The sequence below is a fragment of the Puma concolor genome, chromosome A1 (genome assembly GCF_028749965.1).
Source record: "Puma concolor isolate L17-30 chromosome A1, mPumCon1.1.hap2, whole genome shotgun sequence".
Lineage (NCBI taxonomy): Eukaryota > Metazoa > Chordata > Mammalia > Carnivora > Felidae > Puma > Puma concolor.
Window position 1 is genome coordinate 216,061,512 of NC_141667.1, and position 21,536 is coordinate 216,083,047.

At 41.6% G+C, this 21,536-nt stretch overlaps 2 protein-coding genes and 1 long non-coding RNA gene across 6 annotated transcripts in view; 1 reads left to right on the forward strand and 2 right to left on the reverse strand.

The window, feature by feature from the left end:
* The window catches only part of TSC22D1 (TSC22 domain family member 1), a 133,654-nt gene extending 122,411 nt beyond the window's left edge, over positions 1-11,243 (reverse strand). For both annotated transcript variants that reach the window (XM_086711802.1, XM_086711803.1), the window contains exon 1: positions 8,365-11,243. In XM_086711802.1, the coding sequence (XP_086567928.1) occupies positions 8,365-11,243 (2,879 nt within the window). The remainder of the gene's footprint in view (positions 1-8,364) is intronic.
* LOC147584760 (uncharacterized) lies at positions 10,776-14,419 on the forward strand. The gene is made up of 2 exons (XM_086711805.1): positions 10,776-12,380; positions 13,077-14,419. Exons 1-2 carry the CDS (start codon positions 11,427-11,429, stop codon positions 13,134-13,136), a joined length of 1,014 nt encoding a protein of 337 aa, XP_086567931.1. The 5' UTR covers positions 10,776-11,426; the 3' UTR covers positions 13,137-14,419.
* Positions 14,420-18,379: 3,960 nt separating this feature from the next.
* The window catches only part of LOC147584761 (uncharacterized), a 103,108-nt gene continuing 99,951 nt past the window's right edge, over positions 18,380-21,536 (reverse strand). For all 3 annotated transcript variants that reach the window (XR_015253047.1, XR_015253044.1, XR_015253042.1), the window contains one exon: positions 18,380-21,302. This is a non-coding gene — a long non-coding RNA (uncharacterized LOC147584761). The remainder of the gene's footprint in view (positions 21,303-21,536) is intronic.

Here is a 21,536-nt window from a genome sequence, read left to right on the forward strand (position 1 = left end):
CCCAGAGCCCGACGCGGGGCTCGAACTCACGGACCACGAGATCGTGACCTGGCTGAAGTCGGACGCTTAACCGACTGCGCCACCCAGGCGCCCCTATCTTGTTATCTTAGACAAGAGTTGTGGCAATGGTGGGGGAAGGGGATAAATTCAGGATATATTTTAAAGGTTATGGTAAGGATGTAGAGGGTGAGGGAAAGGGAGCTATCAAGAATGGCTCTCAAGTTTCTAAAGTGAAGAATTAGTAAGAAGTAATAATTATATTCTTAACAATAGAGAACTGAGGGTTGCTGGAGGGGTGTTAGGTGCGGGGATGGGCTAGATGGGTGATGGCATTAAGGAGAGCACTTGTTGAGATGAGCACTGGGTGTTGTACATAAGTGATGAATCACTAAATTCTACTGCAGAAACCATTATTACACTATATATTAACTAGAATTTAAATAAAAATTTACAACAAGCAAAAAAGAAATAATTATTAAAATGAAGATGACAGAGCAGAAAGAAATTTGAGAAGTTAGGTAATGAAGAAAGAGAGAAGTTTATGATCTGTTGAGAGGCCTATGAGAATACATGCAGAGCTGTTTTATGAAGGCAGATAACTGGATCATTCTAACATGCAATGAGAAGTGTGGGCTAGTGGTGCGCATTCAGAAACGGATAGCATACAGGCGGTATTAAAGCCATACAGCAGATGATTACTCAGGGAAAAGGCAGTAAGCGTGAAGAGGACTCAGAAATTCAAAGGAACTCCAACACTGAATCTGAGAGAATAGGTGAATCTGAAAGAGATTGAAAAAAAGTGGCCAGAAAGGTGGGAAGAAACTGTACCAGGGGATCGCTAAAAGCAAAGGAGAATGTTTCAAGAAAGGAAAAACAAGGCTCATCTAGGCGCAATGACACTGAAAATCCAAGTTATGATTTCCAGGTCAAACTGGTGAAGAAGAAAGAGTGGAAGGAAGGACACGTAAATATATGTGAGACTAGAAAAAAAAGTCAACCTAGATTCTAAAACTAATTACATAAAGCTCTTTAAAATAATGTAAACATGCTTTAAACTGTTTTCCCCTCATGTAATTTCTTTTAATGAGCCATGAAAGCATACTCTTACCATGACATATTCAATGCTAACACCATGGTGACGCAGCAAAAACCAACCAGCAGAGCTCTAACATTGCAGCATGCTTCTAATATTGCAGCACCACAACGGGTCATGCTTTGCATAGTTTCAAATTTTTAAATTCAACTTCCTATACAAGAAACAAAATCTACTTGTTTTGCAGTTCTACAAAGACTGAATTTAAATTATTAGGAAATTAAAATGGTTTTCCTGAAAAGATAACTTTCACACGATTTTCAAAAAAAACATACTAAAATTAATTCATTTAACACTTGAATGTCTTGCATGCCAGGCACACCAGTGTGATGACTTTAAACACTTTTTTTCTCACCAAGGGCTTATAGGTAAACGTCGGTATGTTCTACGGTAATTCTGTTACTGGTAGTAATACACAAATCAAAGAAGCCTGCCTATTTTCAGGTTTTCAGCCACTCTGATATATTTATGGGCATCTTGTTGGCTTTATTAGAAATACCAGGAGATTTTTAATTAGAAAAATTATTTTTACTATTAGCTGTTTTAGTATTATGTATGTAACCTGAGACAATCCCACCTCTCTAATAAACTAAGTAAGCTTCAGTTTATTCACCAGTAAAACAGAAAAAACTTAACTCACAAGGCTGTTGAATTGGCTTAACATGTTAATAAATATTAACTGAAGCTTATCCTAACATTTCTAATCACTTCTGTGAAGTGAAATACTGCGTTATATACTATTCTTATTTCTACTGGATATAAGCCAAGCAATTCGACTCTTAAAATTTATATACTCATAGATCAAATCTTGAAGCAATGACTTTATCAAAATTAGTATCATTTTTTACATTTAATTGTGCAGTATTCTACAGTTAAGACAGGTGCATAATGATAGTAAACACATCTATTTTATACTCCTTTTCTAAAAACACCGCTAAAATTCCAAAAAAAATGAATTTTTAAGATATAAAGACATAAGCCCATAAAAAATGACAGAACGGGTAAAAAGACAATAGCAACAAAAATTTGGAAGCTGGAAAGCAGATGGTTGAGTGACAAATGACTTAGCAAACACTCGAAAATCAAATCTTTAGCAAACAGTGGAGAAAGCCAAGAACAAACCCAATTTAAACTGTAAAATCCCCAAAAGACTCAGCAATTGGCAGTACCACGTACATCCGAAGTGGGATATGGGGGAGAGAGGGAGCTAAAATAAGGAAGACTGTTTAAAAGTCTGTTTAACAAGTAACCAGCCCCACTAATCCCAACTGCCCCCTCACCAATCCCAACAAAAAAACTGAAAATATGTTGTCTGGAAAATAGAAAACAAAATATTCCAAGTTTCAAAATATCAGGTACAGCTGTAGGCAAGAAAACATACTGAAAACAGGGTGATTGAAGAAATAAATATATATAGGGAAGCTGAGATTCTACCAAGACCTTTTACCCAACTCCCCTCCTATATCCCCCACAACCTGCACCTCCAGGCAAGAAAGAGCCTTCTACAGGACATCTAACCAGCTCAGAGGAAAGGCATGAAGATACTGACATCAAAAGTGCTCCAATCACACAGCCCAGCCTGGTTACCATAAAGTAAAGCTAACAAGTCTCACTGAGGATTTCTAATTAGCATTTTACTCCCCTACTCACACACAACCACCAACCAACTAAGGAAAGGCTACAGGACATGAAAGATAAAGACCAAAACAAATACAAACTAAAAAACAAACCAGGAGGACACAGGTCACACAGGGAGAAGAAATCTTTAAATAAATAAAAAAAAATAACATTTATATATTCAGACAGCTATGAGAAAGTACTATTGTTATTAGAACAGGATACGATTTAAAAGGGGCAAAGGCAAAAAAACAAAAAGCAAAGGCTTTGGGAAATTAAATATATGGTAATATAGAAAATTTAATAGAAGTAGAGCAAAAAAGAAAATGAGATAGAAAATAGGAAAGAAAATACAAGAAAATCAGAAGTCAAAAAGGTTCATTATCCTAATAAGGAATTTAAGGAAAAAAAAAAACAAAAACAGAAAATGGAAAGAAATAATCAAGACCTCATTCAAGAAAAAGTCCCAGAATTAAAAGATGTTCCCAGACTAAAAGGGCATACCAAGTACTCAGCAACACTGAGGGTAAAAAGAAACCTACCCAAGGAACCATCACTGTAAAATTTCAACACTGGAACACCGAAAACAGATTCAACCTTAAACGCTTTCAGAGAATTAAAGAATGAGAGAGGGCAAGAGAGAGAAGGGTAAACAAGTCAGAAAAAAAGGAAAAACAAAACATATATATACAGGTCACATACAATATATAAGAAATCAGAATGGCTTCAGACTTTTCAAAAGGAATATGGAAGTTAGAAAGCAATGGAGCAAAATTATAAAATAATACAATTTTACAATGTAGTATTCTTTACCTAACCAAACCACCTTAAGTGTCAGGGTAAACTAAAATCATTTTTTCTTTTAAAGATTTTAGCTTTAAGGAATCTCTGCACCCAACATGGGGCTCAAACTCATAATCCTGAGATCAAGAGTTGTGTGCTCTACCAACTAAACCAGCCAGGCACTCCTTAAAAAATTTTTTTTTTTTTTTTTTTTTTAAGTAATCTCTACCCCAATGTGGGGCTCAAACTCATGACTCTGAAATCAAGAATCTCATGCTCTACTGACTGAGCCAGCCAGACACCCCTAAAACCATTTTAAAACATCAAGTAAGCCAAGAATGAAAATGACAAGGATCACTGCAAAATGAAATCCAAACACAGGAGAAAGTGAAGGGAATCCCACAATAATGGATGTGTACCAAGGTGTAGAACACAATTAGGTCCAAAATGGAGGTCAGAGGAATATAAGAAACTGCCTAAGGAAGATAAAATTGATAACACCTGATATGTCTGAACATCTCAAGAGACATTTGATGCAATGTTGAATTAGTGATAATTACAGAAAAAACTAAGCCCGGGGTGGGGCAGAGGCATTGAACTTCAGCCAGATCACCCTATGGTAAAACAGTCAATAAGTCACACTGAGACCAGATAAGCTCTTTAGTCTCCTAAAGTGCAAGCAGGTGACCAAGAATTACCAGACCTCTGAGGAAAGGCTCTATCACAAAAGGCAAAGCAAAAATGGGTAGAAAGGCATACAAAAATGGGGGAAACGGAATTTGGAAGAAACAGAAAACTTATCCTAAGTAGCATATAGAAATATATATACTATATATTCTAGTATATTACATGTACTAGGATAGCTGGGATGGAGTGGAAGGAGGTAGGCAAGTGCAGTACATTGTACAGGACATGAAGAGTGATATTTAATAAGAATACTAAATGATCAACAATGATGTAATCATAGCTATTCAGAGGAAAGGGTACTTGGAGGAAGGGGGATCAGCTGAGTAGGTGATAAAGTTAAATTTTCATTTTCTATCCAGAAGTTCAAAAAGCCAAAACACAAACACAAAGTATTTTATTTAACACAAACTATGTAGGGCATGTGAGTTAGACACAGTTCTAAGGGCTTTCCAAATTCATTTCCTATAACAACCCTGAGGTAGGTACTGCTATCCCCATTTATTGAAATGAGCAACATGAGGCATAGAGAGGTTAAGTAGCCCAATGTTACATAAAACTAGGTTCAAACCTAAATAGTCTTGTTCCAGAATCTATGCTCCTAACCATCTAGCCATTTACATATCGAGTAGCAATACAAGCATGTTGTTTACAACTAGGAGGTAAACATAACAATCATCTGAAAGAGATAAAAGTGACTGCTTTGGGGAATGGAAACACGGAAAGGAAGGGGGCAGGAAGCTTTTGCTTGTTTGATAACCATGTAAATTATTTGACTCTTTAAGTTGTGGAGGTACAATCTAAATAAAATTAAAATGTACAATTTAGTACTTTTATTTTATCTAATGCTGCCATCCTCAGAAGTAGGCAAAATGAGTATTACTCCTATTTCATAGATAAGAAAACTTTCATTCCTCTTTAATAAATATTTGAGGGCCTACTATATAACATGCACTGTATTTAAAAAATAGATATCAATTCACCTCAAATAATGATGAGGTGAAAGAGGTACAAAAAGTCTTTTTATTCTTTTCTCTTCAATTTATTGCATAACTTATATGATCCTGTATCTCTAACAGCTGTGCTTAAGACAAGGGATAATATAAATTGTAAATTGTGACAGAAAAAAAGAGTAAGGTCTGCTCATTAATCTGTCCAAAAAATATTTAGTTCTTGTCCTTGAGGAACTCAGTGTCTTACGTGGAACATAATTATAATTGAACGTGTGCAGTGCGTTCAATAGAGGAGCACTACAAAGTGTTAAGGAAACATTCCCTGGGTGAAGACACTGCTTCAGAGGGAACATTTCTGAACGGAGTCTTGAAGGATGAACAGAAGTTTGACCAATTTCACACAAGAGGCTGTACTAATAGTTGCAAAACACAAAAGACTACAGACCAGTGTGGAATACCTACACCGCCACTGTGTTATAAAGGTGACTTCATATTAAAGGCTAAAATAAGACATTAAGATTTTTTCAAGGAGCTTTAAAAAAAAAGATACATAATCTTAATGCCTGATCCATGTTTCTAAGTTTTAGTGTTGCCCCGTGATCAACTGAAATCATCTTCCACATGTCTAATAAACATTTTAAATTTCAAAGTGTTAAGAGTATTATCTCAAAAGAAGACTAAAGAACAACCACCTTTCATTTGTCTTACCACCAAAAAGTTTCACTGTTAACATGGTTTTTAAGTCATAATATTGAAATTATAATGTACCCCTTTCTCCCATGAGACAGAAATTGGTGACCAAGCCCCAGACAATGCAAGTGACATGGAAGCTATCATGGGAAGAAAAAGTAGAAAGAATTTTTTTTAATCGTTATCACTTTTCTCTTGTAGATAGTCTCAAATTTCCTTCCAAGGGCAAACTTAAATGAAACTTTTCTTTTTCCAAACTTTAGTGATAAAAGAAGTAATTTGCAGTAAAACACCGTAAAGAAAATAATATGCATGTGGTCCTTTTTGACCTTTATAGGTATTTTAGGGGTGAAACATTTTAATTTTTTAGCATTTAAAGGATGCCTCTGAATCAAAAATTTTCTGGTTTTGATGACTTAACTTTGATGTTAACTAACAAAGGATCAAAAACGTAGTAAATTCGAAACAGGTAGCGTCAACTCAACTTACTTTATGCCAGTACTTGATCATACTTCTCAGTATCTCTTTTTGTCCCTTAAATTCCAAACCTTTCTACATAATTTGTCCCTAAATGATCTTCATCTCAGTTACTATATGGAAAAATTAATTTTGTACTAAACATCTTAAATTGGGCCTCTATCCCTACAATTAAAAAACCTAACTGTAAGTAGCAACATCTGACTTTAATTGCCTGGAAAAGCAAGTTGTGGAAAGCTCTATCATGCCCTACCACCAGGGGAGAAAAAGGAGAAAGTCATGTCAGGAGACCACAAATGGTAATTAACAAAAATCATGGCAGGTTTCAATTCAAAATGTGTGGTTTTCATTTGTGCATTTCATCTGTCTTTTATTTCTCTGAATTTAGTATCCACATAATATACCTGTTTTTTTAGGGGTTTCACTCGATCATGCCTCTTAGACTCAGAAAACATTAATATTTGGGGTAAATAGTTCTTTAAAATTATGAATATTAGCAATTACAGATAAATATTAGCATATGAAACAAACTTTTATCGATGATTATAATGACTATTAAGGAAACTACCGCCCTAAAAGAGCTCTACCTTTTAAGGACAGTTTTGTACACAAGATACAGATTACATTTGGTTCGGTAACAAGGTTTTAATTATATGATTACTGGAAAAATTACAAAAATCTTGAAAGACAAGATTTTAAATTATTTCAATTAACCATCCCTTTGCCTTACATCTGTAAAGTAACTTAAAAATGTTTATCATGAAAACCTCACTGCAACATTTGGTCTTTGTTCTTTTTCTAAAACTGTAATTCTTTTGGAATACCCTCAATTTTTCCAAAGTGAAAACCAAAAATACACATTTAGAATATAAATTTCCAATTAGCTTGGTGAAAGTTCAATCACAAAAATCTCCAACTAATACTAAAATAATTAAATATCTTTAGAGCTTATTCAGAGTTCCACAGTTAAAATGAATAGCCTTTGTCATTAACTCCTATGATACTATTTTGATCAAGGTTAGTCACAGACCAGCAAATCTGTGAAAAGAACATTCCTTTAAAATTCAACTTAGTTTAAAGCAATGTAGAATCATTAGAGATTTCACAACTTTTGCAGTCAGCTTCAAAGACACAATTGGAATCAATAGCGTATTTAAAGCATTATTTCCAATTCAAGTAAGAAAACACTAGTGGCTTAATAATGTATTTTGACTATGTTTTTATTCTTTTCTTTTTTTTTTTCTGGCAACGAAGGGAACAGGTGGAGTAGATTAGCAGGGGAGCAAAGTCTTATGTTCATGCGTCTATAAATTCAACCCTCCAAGACTTTTCCTACTCTTTAAAATGGCTACCACCTTGATCTATACAAAAGAAAAAAAACGTACAGGACACTACTATCAAAGATAAATTTGGTTATTTTGACAGTGTTTACCCTCCTGCCCCCCCAACATACTTTTTAAGATTCCCATTCCTGTTCTGTTCAGATAAAATGACCATTAAATAAGTACACAAAAGTTGGTTAATTACAGTCTGTGAGGGCAACCTATAAAACCGAGACTAGGTCATCTTTCCTACAATGTCTAAGAAAAGCACGTAACATTATCTTCCACAGACTAAGATCAAACACAGTAGAAGTGAAAAGGATTGCCCAACCTAGCAAAGGAGAAACAACCGTGGGAACCACAACCCCCATTCAAGAGATGCTCATAAGGATTTAGTAATTCAAGTGAATAGATTAAATATTATATGGCTTAGCAAAAATTTTGTTAGTAATCTTTTCAAAAAGCATTTTATAAATAACAAAAGCCATTTGGTGCCCCTAAACCTATACTTAATATTCAATAACTACTGCCAAGTAGTTTACATATTACTTACATCCATTTGCTATCCACTCTGAAACCATTCCATAACACTCTTGCTCTAGGAAACTTACCACAAAAATGCATTTTCACATACAAAAATGGAAAAATATGTAATGCTTTCGACAAATCTTGTGCATCTACACAGCTACTAAATAAATTAACTCTGAATTTGTTGAATGTCTGCAGAAACATGGCATGATCTTACCTCTCATCCTCGTCATCCACCAGGGGTGTCGTCAGCGGTAGCACCTTCAACGGGAAAAGAGAAGCAGGGGCTGCTAGGCTGCTGCTACTCCCATCTGAAACTGCTGACATTCCCCCACTGTCACCACTGATAGTCTGAGGTAAGCCAACTAAGGAGGGTTCCGCTGGGCGCCTGGCATCTTCAATTTGGCTTCCAATTGCCTGAGCTAATGATTGTGCAGTGAACTGAGTAGAACTTAGTGGTATCTGTTGTGCCAAAGGCAGATTTATGTTACTGGCTATCAAGGGAGGTTGACTAACACTTTGAACCAAATTACCATTTTGAGTGGCAGGGGTTTGTGCTATATTCTGTGGTGGAACCAAGTTTGTTGGGGCAGAAGGCATTCCAGAAGGACCAGTTGAACTAACCTGACTTGTAACAGAAATACTACTAGCAGAGGGCAAAGGACTAACTGCAGGCAACGGCTGCGAAACAACTTGAGCTACCGATTCTACTCCTTGTGGCTGGGGAGGCACAGTTAACAAGGTACTCTGGGGTGCAATGACCAATTGTTGAGGAAGGCTTGACGCACTAGTTTGAACTCCCTGATGAATAATCGCAGTTTGAGCAGGTGGAACTATTTGTGAAGATGGAGGAGCACCTTGCTGAATAACCGAAGGTGTGACTTGGGTAGAGGGCTGCTGCACTGCAGTAGGTATGTTTGCTTGTTGACCGATATTTGCAATTTGACTGCCAGTAGGTACAACAGATACTGCTGTTTGAGCCTGGCCAACAGGCTGGCCAGATGCCCCTGCAGGTTGTGCTTGGATTGCCGAGGGCTGCACTGGCAGCTGGATACTCTGTGGCTGAGCCGTAGGAATCACTGTCGCTCCTGCTCCCACTCCTGCAGAACTGGGCTGTCCGGAGGACACTGCTGTTTGAAGAATCGGCTGCTGCTGCACATACTCTGAAGGATTCTGAGCCACAGATTTACCATGGCCTGGGACCATCTGGGTAGAGACAGTCGGCTGCTGTTGTCCATACTGTAACTGTTGGGGTGGTGCTCCTGGAAGGGGAGCTTGCACTGGAGGAACCGTCTGAGAATACGGTAGTTGGGGTTGAGCCAGACTGGAAATGGAAGGCTGCTGACCTAAAGCTGAAGTTACACCAACCACACTAACAGGTGACGGCTGGATACCAGTTGCAGCGCTGATAGTGGCCTGTAGAGGTACTGGCTGAAGACCTTGCTTTTGAGGATAGCTCAGTTCTTGAGACTGTAATTGTACTTGCGTGATCTGTGACTGAGAAATACTCTGTGGAATGCTAACTGCTGAAATACTCTGGGGACCAGTGCTACTGAAATCCATCTGGGGAAGAGCCATACCTTGAAGAGCTGGTTGCTGCTGCTGCACCACCACAGTAGGGGCTCCCATCTCTCCGCTTCCCACACTCTCCGTGTAGTGACTCAGTGTGCTGACACTACTGCTCACTGAACTCCCACTAGTGCTCTCCCTCTCCGAAGTCACTTCTGTCGGGTTCTGTTTTACAGTTTCCACCACTTTATTTATCGCCACACCTTCTGCAGCAGGTACAGCATTTTCTTTTTCATAGAACTCGGTGCAAGTCCATCTGCCTTTTTTAAAGGGCTCAGAACTAGAATCTAACTTCACAACTCTGAACCTTGACGTGTTAACTGTTGGTGGCTGCTGCTGACCCGAAAGGGACCCCGCAGTCATCCCTGCAGCGGCACTGGGGGCACTGTTAACAACAGCGGAGGAAGATATAGTACCATTGCCCATGCCACTCAAGATATTCACATTAACACTGCTGCTAACTCCAGGCCCAACACTCACAGTAGCAGCACTAGGAATATTGCTTGCATTTATATTAGCATTACCAAGTATGCTGCTTGTCACACTAGGATTAAAACTACCCACGGCAGTAATGTTGACATTACTCATTGTATTAGTGCCAGTAACAGAACTTATACCTATACTGCCAGTAGTACTTGGAGCACGGATATTAGTCATTACAGATGCAGGTGAGCCACCCGATGATACAGCAGAAGTTGGGGCCGCTGCTAGAACACTGTCAGAGCTTCCAGCTGCAGAGAGTTTTCTGGATACTGGACTGGAGGGCGGCCCTCCAGGAATGGATGTACTGGCCACACCAGCATGGGATGGATGGTGGTGCCCATGGTGTAGGTGGTGCCCATGATGGATGTGATGGTGGTGATGGAGGTGGTGTGGATGAGCATTCCCATTGATCACAACGTTCTGTTGTGGAAGGTGAGGCAAATGTGGCTGCGGAAGGTGGGGCTGGTTGGGAGAGACTGCCCCAGGTGTCTCAGCTTCCTGGAAGTTATTCAGAGTCTCTTCTGAGGAGCTGCGTTCAGGCTCCCCTAAGTCAGTAGCCCTGGAAAGTGACACATCAAGGATCTCGGAAGAAGACAGATCTTCCGTGTGAGACTCATCCAGGTCATCATAGCTCTCGGTGTCCTCTGCGATACTGTTGTTAGAGCTGATGCTGGCGGAGATCTGAGCCGGGGTAACGCTAGTTATCTGGAAGCCACTTTTCTTTTTCATTTGAGTTCCGCCTGGCGCAAGAGGCTGTGCCTGCAGCTGAGCCTGAGAGAGGAGGTTCAGGCTTTGTGGAGGCGGAGGCTGTGGTCCCGACGTAGAAGATGCTGCAGGAGGTGGCGGCTGGAGCAGCGACGGAGGCGGAAAATCCTCGGAAGATGTGGCACTACTACCAACGCCGGTACCTGCTGCATTGAGAGCAGAGGCGCTGCCACTACCGCTGCCCCTTCTAGGGAACATTGCCGGGTGCGCCATCTTCCTAGCACTAATGTCTGCAGCGGCCGCGGCCGCCGCGGCGGTGGACTCAGGCGGCTGGTGCATTGTGTCGGGTACCGGGGGGCGGAGGAGGCGAGTGCAATTTCCTTCTGCACCGTAATCTTTGTATTCAAGACGCCGGGGAGGAAAACGGGACCTGACGCTCCGCCCGGCGCGGTTCCTCCTTCTCCTCCTCAGCCGAAGGCGCCGGCCGCTCCTGCCTTCGAGGGCGAGCTTCGGGAAGGGAGGATGAACGAGGGTGAACAGGGCGGCCAGGGACCCGAAGGGGGGACCCCTTCAGTCCTTCGCCATTCACTTTCCCCTCTAGTCTCACACCCCCCTTTATATTCCGCTTCACGTGGGGTGCGGGGCAGGAGGGAGGGGAAGACAAGGCAAGGGGGGAGACAAGTGGAGGGGGTGGGAAAACCGAGAAATGCCCACCTTCTCCCGACAACTCAAAAGCCACCTCAACCCCTCCTCCCGCCGCGGCGGCGGCGGCGGCGGCCGCTGCAAAACCCTCCCGGTCGCTCTGCACGAAAGCAGCGCGGAGCGAGTGTCGCCTTCCCCTCGCCACCCCCAGCGCCGCCGCCGCCGGCGAGCCCCGAGCTCAGTGTCGCTCAAACCTCCCCTCCCGGCCCCGCTGTCCCCGCTCGGCCCTCCCCCCACGCCCCTCGGACCCTTTCAAACCCCCTGGGCTCGCGGCGGCTGTTCCGTGAGCAAACGCTGGCCGCGGCTGGGGCCGGGGCGGCGAGGCTCGGAGCGGGGCGGCGGCGGGGCGCCCGGTACGGTGAGCCCAGCAACGAGGCGCGGGCGGGCGCGCAGAGACGCCGGGTCCTCGCGGAGCACGGCCGGGGCGCGGCGGCGGCACTGGCAGCGGGAGCCCAGGGACCGCTCCATCACTGGCAGCCATGGAGCCCGAGCATTTTCCTCCCTCAGGGCAGGCGCCTCGGCTCGGCACACGTCCTCGGGGAGGAAGGGGCCGGCGCCCGAGCCTCCCCGGAGGGCGGCGGGATGTGCGCTAGCGCAGAGGGGTGCGAGCTGCTCCTGTCCTCTTCCTCCTCAGCCGGCTCGTCCTCACCCTGCTGCTCCCGCGGCCCGGGCGGGAGGGGGCCGCAGGCAGCGGCGGCTCCTTTCTCGGCGGCGTTGGTGGCCAGACGGGCTGGTGCAAGCGACTGCAGCCGACGCCGTTCAAAGGAACGAGAGGTGGGGTTGGTCGGTGTCGGCAAACGGGGCGGGTGAGTGGGTGGGTGCCGAGGGAGGGCGGCGGGCGGGGAGGGGGCTGTGGTGGTTGTTACTAGTGCTCTTCTCCGGCTCCACCGTATCCCCCAGTCTCTCGCGGCAACGGGAGAGGAGGGACCAGCGCCCGAGCGCAGGAGGAGGAGGAGGGGCGACCGTCGGCGAGAGGAGGCGGTGGCGGTGGTGGCGGGGGGAGGGGGCAAGCAAAGGAGAAGGAGGGAAGATGGCGTCTGCGCATGCGCCCCGGCGCCGCAGACATAAAGCCGGGTCCGGCGAAGAAGGAGGCGGCGGGGCTTCGGGCCTTGCCGAGTGCTGGGTCTCCCGACGGAAATTGCCGAAGACTAGCGGCGGCGCCGACGCCGAGGGTGGTGGGGGTGGGGAATTTCGGCCGGGGGAGCGAATCCGGGTCGGCCAGTGAGTTGCGGCCTGAGTGGGGGGTGGGGCAGGGTGGGGGCGCGCGCAGGTTAGGTGTGTCCGCTCTGTTCTCTCACGCGGCCGGTGCGCGCGCACGCGCGCGCGGGCACGCGGCAGGGGAAGGGGCGCGGTGGGGTGGGGCCCGCGGAGGCTGCTGGAGCCTTGGGTCTCTGGCGTACGCGTCCTGCATGGTGTTCCCCCCGCCCCCCTCCCCGCCTGCGGAATGGGTAATGAGGCTTTTCTCCGCAGCAACAGCATCACGAGTTTCAGTTCCCAGGAGCCCGCCGCCACCGCCACGATACGACATGAGTCAGGCTTTCTTCCTTGGCGCGTGGCGGAGCCCTCCTCCCCCTCGCCGCACCTGGGCTCACCCCCGGCCCGCGTCGCCCGCGCCCTCTAGGCGGAGGCCCTCTAGGGGAGCTGCGCGGCTGTCCGCGGAAAGCCGAAGTGTCTTCGAGATAGGTGCTGCCTTTTGTGCAGTGTCGTTGCGGCTGCCATGCGGTCCCCCCCCCTCGCCCTTCGACGAGCAGGGAGGGCCAGCCGCCAGCGGGCAGATGTTGCAGCTGTTTGCTGTTAACTACCTAACTGCCTCCCGGGTAGGCTCTTCGCTAGAGAGGGCGTGCTTGCAGTCCATCCCTACCTGGAGGGAAGAAGCAGCCCAGCCCAGTAAACTAATTGACCTCAACAGGTGGAGCTTATCTCCAGCAGAGATGTCTTTTCGTTTAATTGTCCAGGCTATATAGCCCCCAAAGGTTTGAGTTAAAAGACAAAGTCCTAGTGGTAACACAAGTGCAGTGATAAATGAAGACTACCTTTTAGGGTTGGAAAAGGAAAAAGAGCCTACTGTAATTTCAGTTAAAAAAAAAAAAAAACCTGCATGGTCTGAGCATAGTTCTACAAAGCAACGTTAGGTTTGATTGGAGGCAGTTTACTGGAAGTTGCTTCCCTAGCATTACACGTCAAAACATTCTAGCTCTAAACTAGAATGTACTACTAAGCGAGAATGTACTTCTCGCTCAGGAATTAGCAACAAACTGATATGGAAAACCCTAGAGAGTTTTTTTGTTTTTTGTTTTTTTTACCTAGGCTGTTGAGCGACTAAACTTTTATGGTTAGACTTCTAATTCAGGAAATCTCACAGATTTACAGATCTATAATCCTATTTCAGGAGCTTGTTTAAGCATAAAGAGCTGAATTCTCTTGCAGAGTTTTATAGACCTCTAGTTGTCAATTCAGCGCATTACCTTTAGGATTCTCTAAACTATTTTCTTCATTCCATCCCTCAGTGTCTCCATTCTCTTATATTATTACTGAACAGAAATGCACCCTCAACGTCCTGTGTATATCCTGTATCAAAGCCATGATGTATTGCTGTTATTTCTGTGGTCTCCGCCCCCCTCCCCCCCCCCCCCACTCAACCAAAACGGCAGGACTACATTTTTCACCTTAAATTGCTAATGTGGAGCTCTGCACTAGGTACAAAGTAGGTGCTCACAAATACTGAAAATGGTGTGGTAATGAAAATCAAATACATTTGAAGAGATCGTACTTGTCTTAAGATATTCATAAATATATGAGTGATTGTATTTTTACATACCCATGGCCATTTGTGTATTTTACAAAAATCATCTTTTTAATACCCTCGACAGCTTTTGTTGCAAGTGAAAAGGATGGTTAATAGGGGCCATCCTTTGTCGAAATGTAAATCTGACATACTATTTCAACAGTTTGTGAATGGAAAAAGAAGCTATCTTAGCCACTTGAACCTGCAATGGAATGTAGATAGGCAAAATGTTTCTTTGGACTAGTGTGAAAGAAAATGCTCTTGATCTCTAAAAATGTTGCATTAGGTCCACCCCAAACAACAGCTCAACACCCCCACTTGGACCCTAAATACCCTCTATGATTGTGCTGATATGGTTAGAAGCAGAAGAAACAAAGTCTTAACCCAAAGTTGACAGAATGAGGTGAGATAATCCTATAAAAGCAGATACTTGTTCTGATAACCAGTAGTAAAGGATATTGTTTAGGGCTGTTTTGATGGAAGGGGAGTAACATTATTTCTTTTAAAAGGCGCTTTTTTGGTGACGCCTGGGTGGCTCAGAAAGTGTCCGACTTCAGCTCAGGTCATAATACAGAGCCTGGAGCCTGCTTCAGGTTCTGTGTCTCCCCCCCCCCCCCCCCCCCCGCCCCTCCCACACACTCTGTCTCTCAAAAATAAATAAACATTAAAAAAAAATTTTAAGGAGTTTTTTTTTTCTTAACTTCCAGGAGAATGTAAGTCATAAGAAAATAGTCTTTTCAAATGTATTTCGTTTCTGTCTGCCATATCACTTTGCAATTCCTGTGTAGGCTCTATCAAGCCTCACTCAGATACAAAGAGCAACTCCACAATTATGGAAACTTGAATTTTAAAAACCTCTATATATCTCTCAGTTGCCAGCATTTCTGTGACCAGGAATACCTGAATACAAGTACGTTAAAACAAACACTTGAACAGCCAGGTATTTTCATGTTACCGCCTTTTAATGAAAAAAAGTCTGGACTCTTTTTGCATTGATATTAAATGCCTACTACTATGTGTAATGAAGTCATTAAATCCTTTGAACTCAATAGAGTTATCCTTTGCCTTTTCAAAGACTGAATTTCCCCTGTTTATATCCTGAAGGTGTAGCTCTGAATTCCTCTCTATTGACTAAAAGATCAGTCTACAGTGCAGTGTTCACTTTAAATCTAGTTGTTGCAACGTTGCAAACTAACATGTATATTTGGCTGTGGTTAGTGATTTTCCTACCATAAAATAGAAAATTGGCTGAATATTATAACAAGTCACCTGTTTGTGAGAACTGTGAAATAGGTCAGTATTTAAAACCAAGTGATTCTCCAAAAGTAATTCCCTCAAAGAGCAGGAAGGCTGTGAGTGGCAAAGGCATATTAAAGAGAAATGTGTACAGAAAATATGCCACTGTTCCACTAGTAATTCTAGCTAACCAGTGCTTCAATCATGCAATATTACTTACCTGTAACTTTTAAATGTCATCTGGAAAAAAAGTCAAGATGGTAAACAAGTTATAAACATGAAAGTAAGCACGCGTGCTCAAGAGCAGGGCGGGGACAGAGAGGGAGAGAGAGAAAGAGAATCCCAAGCAGGCTCTACATTCAGCAGGAAGCCTGATGCAGGGGTCGAACCCACCAACCGTGAGATCCTGACCTGAGCAGAAATCAAGAGTCAGACACTTCACCAACTGAACCACCCAGGCGCCCCTCTCTGGAAGATTTTTCAGATGAGACCAGAAGTAGTATATGCTATTTAACTTTTGTAAATAGCACAAAATGCTTATTTTGAAATTTCTTACTCAAATTTCAGTGAGTACAGTTTAGCTTATAATTGATTAGTTTTTGCAGCATTTGTTAAATTTTCAATGTTTCTGGTTGGGGCGCCTCGGTGGCTCACTTGGTTAAGCATCCGTGTCCTGATTTCAGCTCAGGTCACGATCTCACAGTTGGTGAAATTGAACCCTGAGTCTGGCTCAGCGCTGACAGCGAGGAGCCTGCTTGGAATTTTCTCCCTCTTTCTCTGCCCCTCCCCTGCTCACGTGTTCTCTCTCTCTCTCTCTCTCTAAATAAATGAATAAACATTAAAAAAAAAAAAAAAAAACGTATGTTTCTAGTCAGTGAAACAATTTTATATCCTCAAAGGAGATATGCTTACAAAATAAAAGAAGTTTGAATTCAGAAATTTTAATTTACGATTTAGGGGTCACACTGCTACACATTAGCTCATTTATTTAAAAAAAAAAATTTTTTTTAACGTTTATTTATTTTTGAGACAGAGAGAGACAAAGCATGAACGGGGGAGGGTCAGAGAGAGGGAGACACAGAATCTGAAACAGGCTCCAGGCTCTGTCAGCACAGAGCCCGATGCAGGGCTCGATGCAGGGCTCGAACTCACGGACCCCGAGATCATTACCTGGGCTGAAGTTGGCCGCTTAACCAACTGAGCCACCCAGGTGCCCCACATTAGCTCATTTAATTCTATCCTTCGAAGGAGAAGACATTATCATTGTCATTTTAGAAGTTATCACAGAGAGGTTAAATAACTTGTCCAAAGTTTATACCTAAATCTGGGTATTCAGGTCCTCTTAATTTCAGATTCCATGCCTCTGTGTTGAGACATTTTTCTAAAAAAAGCAGTCTGAACTCTAGGGACTAGCATTTTTCAAAACTCTCTTGGAAATTAATGAGTGTTCTTTTAATGCTTTTGAATGCCAAGAAAGATATGCTGCACACACACTAATTGCATACAGCTTTTCCACATGAAGAGAGTAAAAGACTATTTCCCTTGTTTGACCAAATGTAAATGTTGCAGATTCTGCTATAGTCAGTCTTTTCTGACTTATGAATGTGTTAACTTGGAGAATTGTCTCACAACTTAAAAAAAAAATCATTTTTAACTTCTGCTACAAAACTGTGAAGTGACATTGAAGAAAGAAATAATTTGTTAATTTAGTTTTTTTTAATCTGTAATGAAATAACACTCTAAATCTCCCTGGATGAGAGCTAATATTTATTTAATGCCTGCTCTGTGCTACGTATTATTCTAAATGCTTTAAGTGTTTTATCTCCATCCTCGCAACAGTATCAAGTAGGGACTGTAACTCCCCCATTTTACAAATGAGTAAAGTGAGGTGCAGAGAAATTGGCAAGTAGTGGGACTAAGATGCAAATCACTTGCACAGCCCTTCACAGCTGCCTCCAGACATATTGTTAAATCAGCTTCCTGCCAATTCTAGCTCCAAAGTTAAATTTCTACAGAATACTCATGTTTTGATTTTTCTAATGAGATATCTTCAAAGAATCTGGGAAGCATCGTTTTCTCCCGACGTAGAGACATTCTAAGAAAGAATGTACATTTTACAGAATCTACTGTGGCCACGTAGGAATTGGACATAAATGAGCAGAACAGCCATTTGATAAGTTGGATGATCCTTCGCTGATCAAAAGCAGATGTCGAATGCTTGGAAAAAAGGCATTAATCACACATAATTGAGGAACGCCGTCTATATAGGACAAGATAAATGTTTTCCTATTTTAGCAATTAGCATTTATTGAACATGAGCCCCTGTAGAATAGAGACAATAACAGCCTAGCCTTTTCAATATGTTCTAAGGACCAATTTGTATTTGTACATCTTTTCGTATACTTAAAGTTATAGAAATAAACACATTCATTATTTTTGTTTGTATCATAATTCTAATAAGACCTCCACCATACATGAACCAAAACCAGGTCAAGAAGCACAAAGAGCAGCCAGTATCTCTTTGTATTTAAAGATTAGGTTCTTGAACACAGGTTTATCTCAAGCTCAACGCTCAAGGAAAAGGAATGGCTGTTGAAGTCACTCCTTAGTATGGAATTTTCCTTTGGTCATTCATTTTCTCCCTCTGCTCTGACTTTATCTTTGAGAAGAAAATTGATAGTTTTTATTAACATACTTACATTGACGTTTCCAGTTCATTTCACTATAGAAGAAAAACAGGAAATCATTAGTCTTAAAGGCCAAAATCTTTTCTTATTTTAATACCTTAAAAAAAAGAAGAGAAAATCCTAGATGCATACAAGCTGAACTGGAGTCAGAAGCACAAGACAAAATACTATTAATATTATGACCACATGTTGTTACAGGCAACAGCACTGCTTACATATGGAAGTTGTTTACAAAACCCTTCTATATAAATGATAAAATTAGACAGATTTAAAGAGATATTAGAATTTCAAAGAAAAGCGTGAGATTGAATTTAGGTGGGAAAAGCCCAACATAATTGATTGGTTTTATTCTACACCATACACACTTGTCAGAATCAAAAAGGTTAAGTGTATAACAGAGTCAGCCTAAATATATAAAGTTAAATACAAAGTTAATTGCAAAGATGCCAACCAAGCTTTCCATCAAAAAAAGGGAAGAGAAGGTCCAGGTGCTTTTTTGCTCTAGTTATTTATAGATAGGAATGAGATCACATGATAATGCCACCTCAGTGGTTTAACTTTGATTTTAAAAGAGTTTCTGAACATCTTCCTTATTCAAGTCATAACCAGCATTACAAAAATAGTTGTTAAATGATACCTATATCAATACATATTTGAATAAAATGAGGTAATATTCTATATTATCCCAACACCGATCCCAAATTATTTGACAAAAACAAGAGTTTTGAAAGAAATACTTCCAATGAAAGGCATCTTGAGAAAGGAGCTAAATTTTCTTTATTTTGTCAAGCATATGATAAGCCCTCAATAAAAAGAATTTCTTAAATTCCACATTATGTAATAATGTTCTCAACATAATTTATCATATGAACTTTACTACTAGACTTTTCACAAGATGTTTCTGAAGCACATTAAGTTCAGAAATTATGACATTAGGAAACAAGCTCATTATCAAAATTTTGGTCAAGGGCATTCAATGGTATTAAATTTCCTTCTCTGTTCTTTCTGTACTTGATCTCTGTAAAAGTCTCCTTGTCCAACCTAAGCCTATAACAACTTGCTGACTACTCTTTTTCATGGAACATCATGCCCAAAGCATTTTTTTTTTTTTTTGTAAGCAGCAAAGTCCACTGAAAATGGTAAGAAGATATGAGTTGAATCTCTATCTCCTTTTCTGATAGCTTTGCATTTGTTTAGGCACAGTGCATTATGTTAAATACTGATGAGAACTGAAATCTTCAGCATTTGCAGGTTCTGGAAATGCATTCTTTCCATCCTAGTTTAAGGATATGAAGAATTCGTATGCTTCTTCCAATCAAATGAGCTCCAGAGCTATTTTTCTAAGAACTAACTTGACATGACTAGTCACAGACCTCATACAAAGCCTACTATGAATAGAGTAATTTCAGATAAAATGATCCATTGTTTAAAGCTTGACCTAGTTAATATGTCTAAAAACTTACTGGCTGTCTATCAGTCAAAACTTCCATTTTGAAGTGTTAATATCAAATGAGGGTTTTGCTATTTTTTTTTGCACTTCCTCCTGCATGAAACATTTTTTTCTTTTTTTCATGATTGTAAAGGATAATAGGACACTGTTGGCATGCTACTTTGGTATATTGATATTTTGAGCTGTAGGTACTTAGAAAGCAAATGCAGGGCTTTCTCTGAACTCCCTTTATCTACCTGAAGACATATTCTCCAAAAGGAACTCAGTTGTCATAGATGCCCTCCCCTGGAGTTTCCTCAACCAAGGAACATGATTCTTGTCCTGGAGAGGAAACTTCAAGTCAACACCACACTCAGACAAACTTTGTCACAAACTACCATGCCTCTCATCTATTCTTCTAATGGCCCAGTTATCTTTCCTAAAAATCATTCACTCTCCCCCAAGAGGCCTATATCTCTGCTCCCCTTTTCCTATAAAGATAGCATTTAATCCTGAATTCTAAAGACACCTCAGAGAGTTATTCATTGTTCCTGAGTGTCTCCTGTGTATACATGAGGTATACCTGTTAATAAATTTGTTTTTCTCTTGTTAATCTATTACAACGGTCTCAGCCAAGAACTCAGAAGGGTAGAGGGAAAATTATTTTTCCTCCCCAAAATTGTCAGAATAATAAAAATCACCTTCTATTATATAACTTAGGTTAGAATAAGGAAGCTACCTTGCTGATCATTATGGATATGTTTTTAAATGAAGTACATAACGCTTACTTAGCATAGTATCCAAGTGTCCAAAGGCTCTCAGATCTGTAGGATCTTCAGAGGAGGCAAATCACCATTTCCACCCAGATCTGTCTTCTGAAAATATCCACAGAAAATAGTCTTTGGCACTGTTTCCAATGATTCTGTTCTTTTTTAAATTTTATTTTATTTTTATGTTTATTCATTTTTGGAAGACAGAGACGGAGTACAAGCAGAGGTGGGGTGGAGAGAGAGGGGGACACAGAATCTGAAGCAGGCTCTAGGCTCTGAGCTGTCAGCACAGGGCCCGACGCGGGGCTCAAACTCACTAATGGTGAGATCATGACCTGAGCCGAAGCCAGACGCTCAACCGACTGAGCCAACCAGGCGCCCCCATCAATGATTCTGTTCTAATAAGACATTAACATAGCATTCATCTTATTACAAGTTATACCAGATGAGTCAATCATTTAAGACTCAGACCTTAACATATTTTCAAATGGCTTTGACCTACAAGTCAAAAATTTTATAATGTCGCGTAGGTTTTATAATGAACATCATACCCCATTTCGCTCTTCCCTTCCCATTCACCTCCTCACCATCCCTTCCCCCACTTTCATTTTCCTCACCATATCTCACAAATTGAAATTACAACCAGCTTCACGTTGATGAAACCCCAAAATAGCATACTGCTTCATTTTCTTCCTTGTGATAATTGTGCAGCAGCAGTCAACTAAAAACACCCCTCGCTGTTCTGTTCATCCGAAGTACATGATGAGTTGTATCTCATGAATAATAGTGCTGCAAAAACATAGACAGTAAAAACAAACAAAAGCATATTGACTGATTAAAAGAAAGAACTTTCAACATCTCACAAATACATATTAAGAACCATGGCTGATCTCATCTGAGTTGTATTGCAGACATGTTTCACTTCATTAGGTTAAACTATGGGGTTTTCCCCCCGAAAAGCACCTAATGTAGAATTAAAGTACATAATAATCTGTGGCCTGCTACGTGGGTAAGAACTAGGAG

Bases quoted from the DNA above. Each gene is read 5' to 3' on its own strand.
- LOC147584760 (XM_086711805.1), top strand. From the start codon at position 11,427: ATGAACGAGGGTGAACAGGGCGGCCAGGGACCCGAAGGGGGGACCCCT. The intron at 12,381-13,076 runs GTGGGGTTGGTC...TTTTCTCCGCAG, and splicing joins GCCGTTCAAAGGAACGAGAG to CAACAGCATCACGAGTTTCA.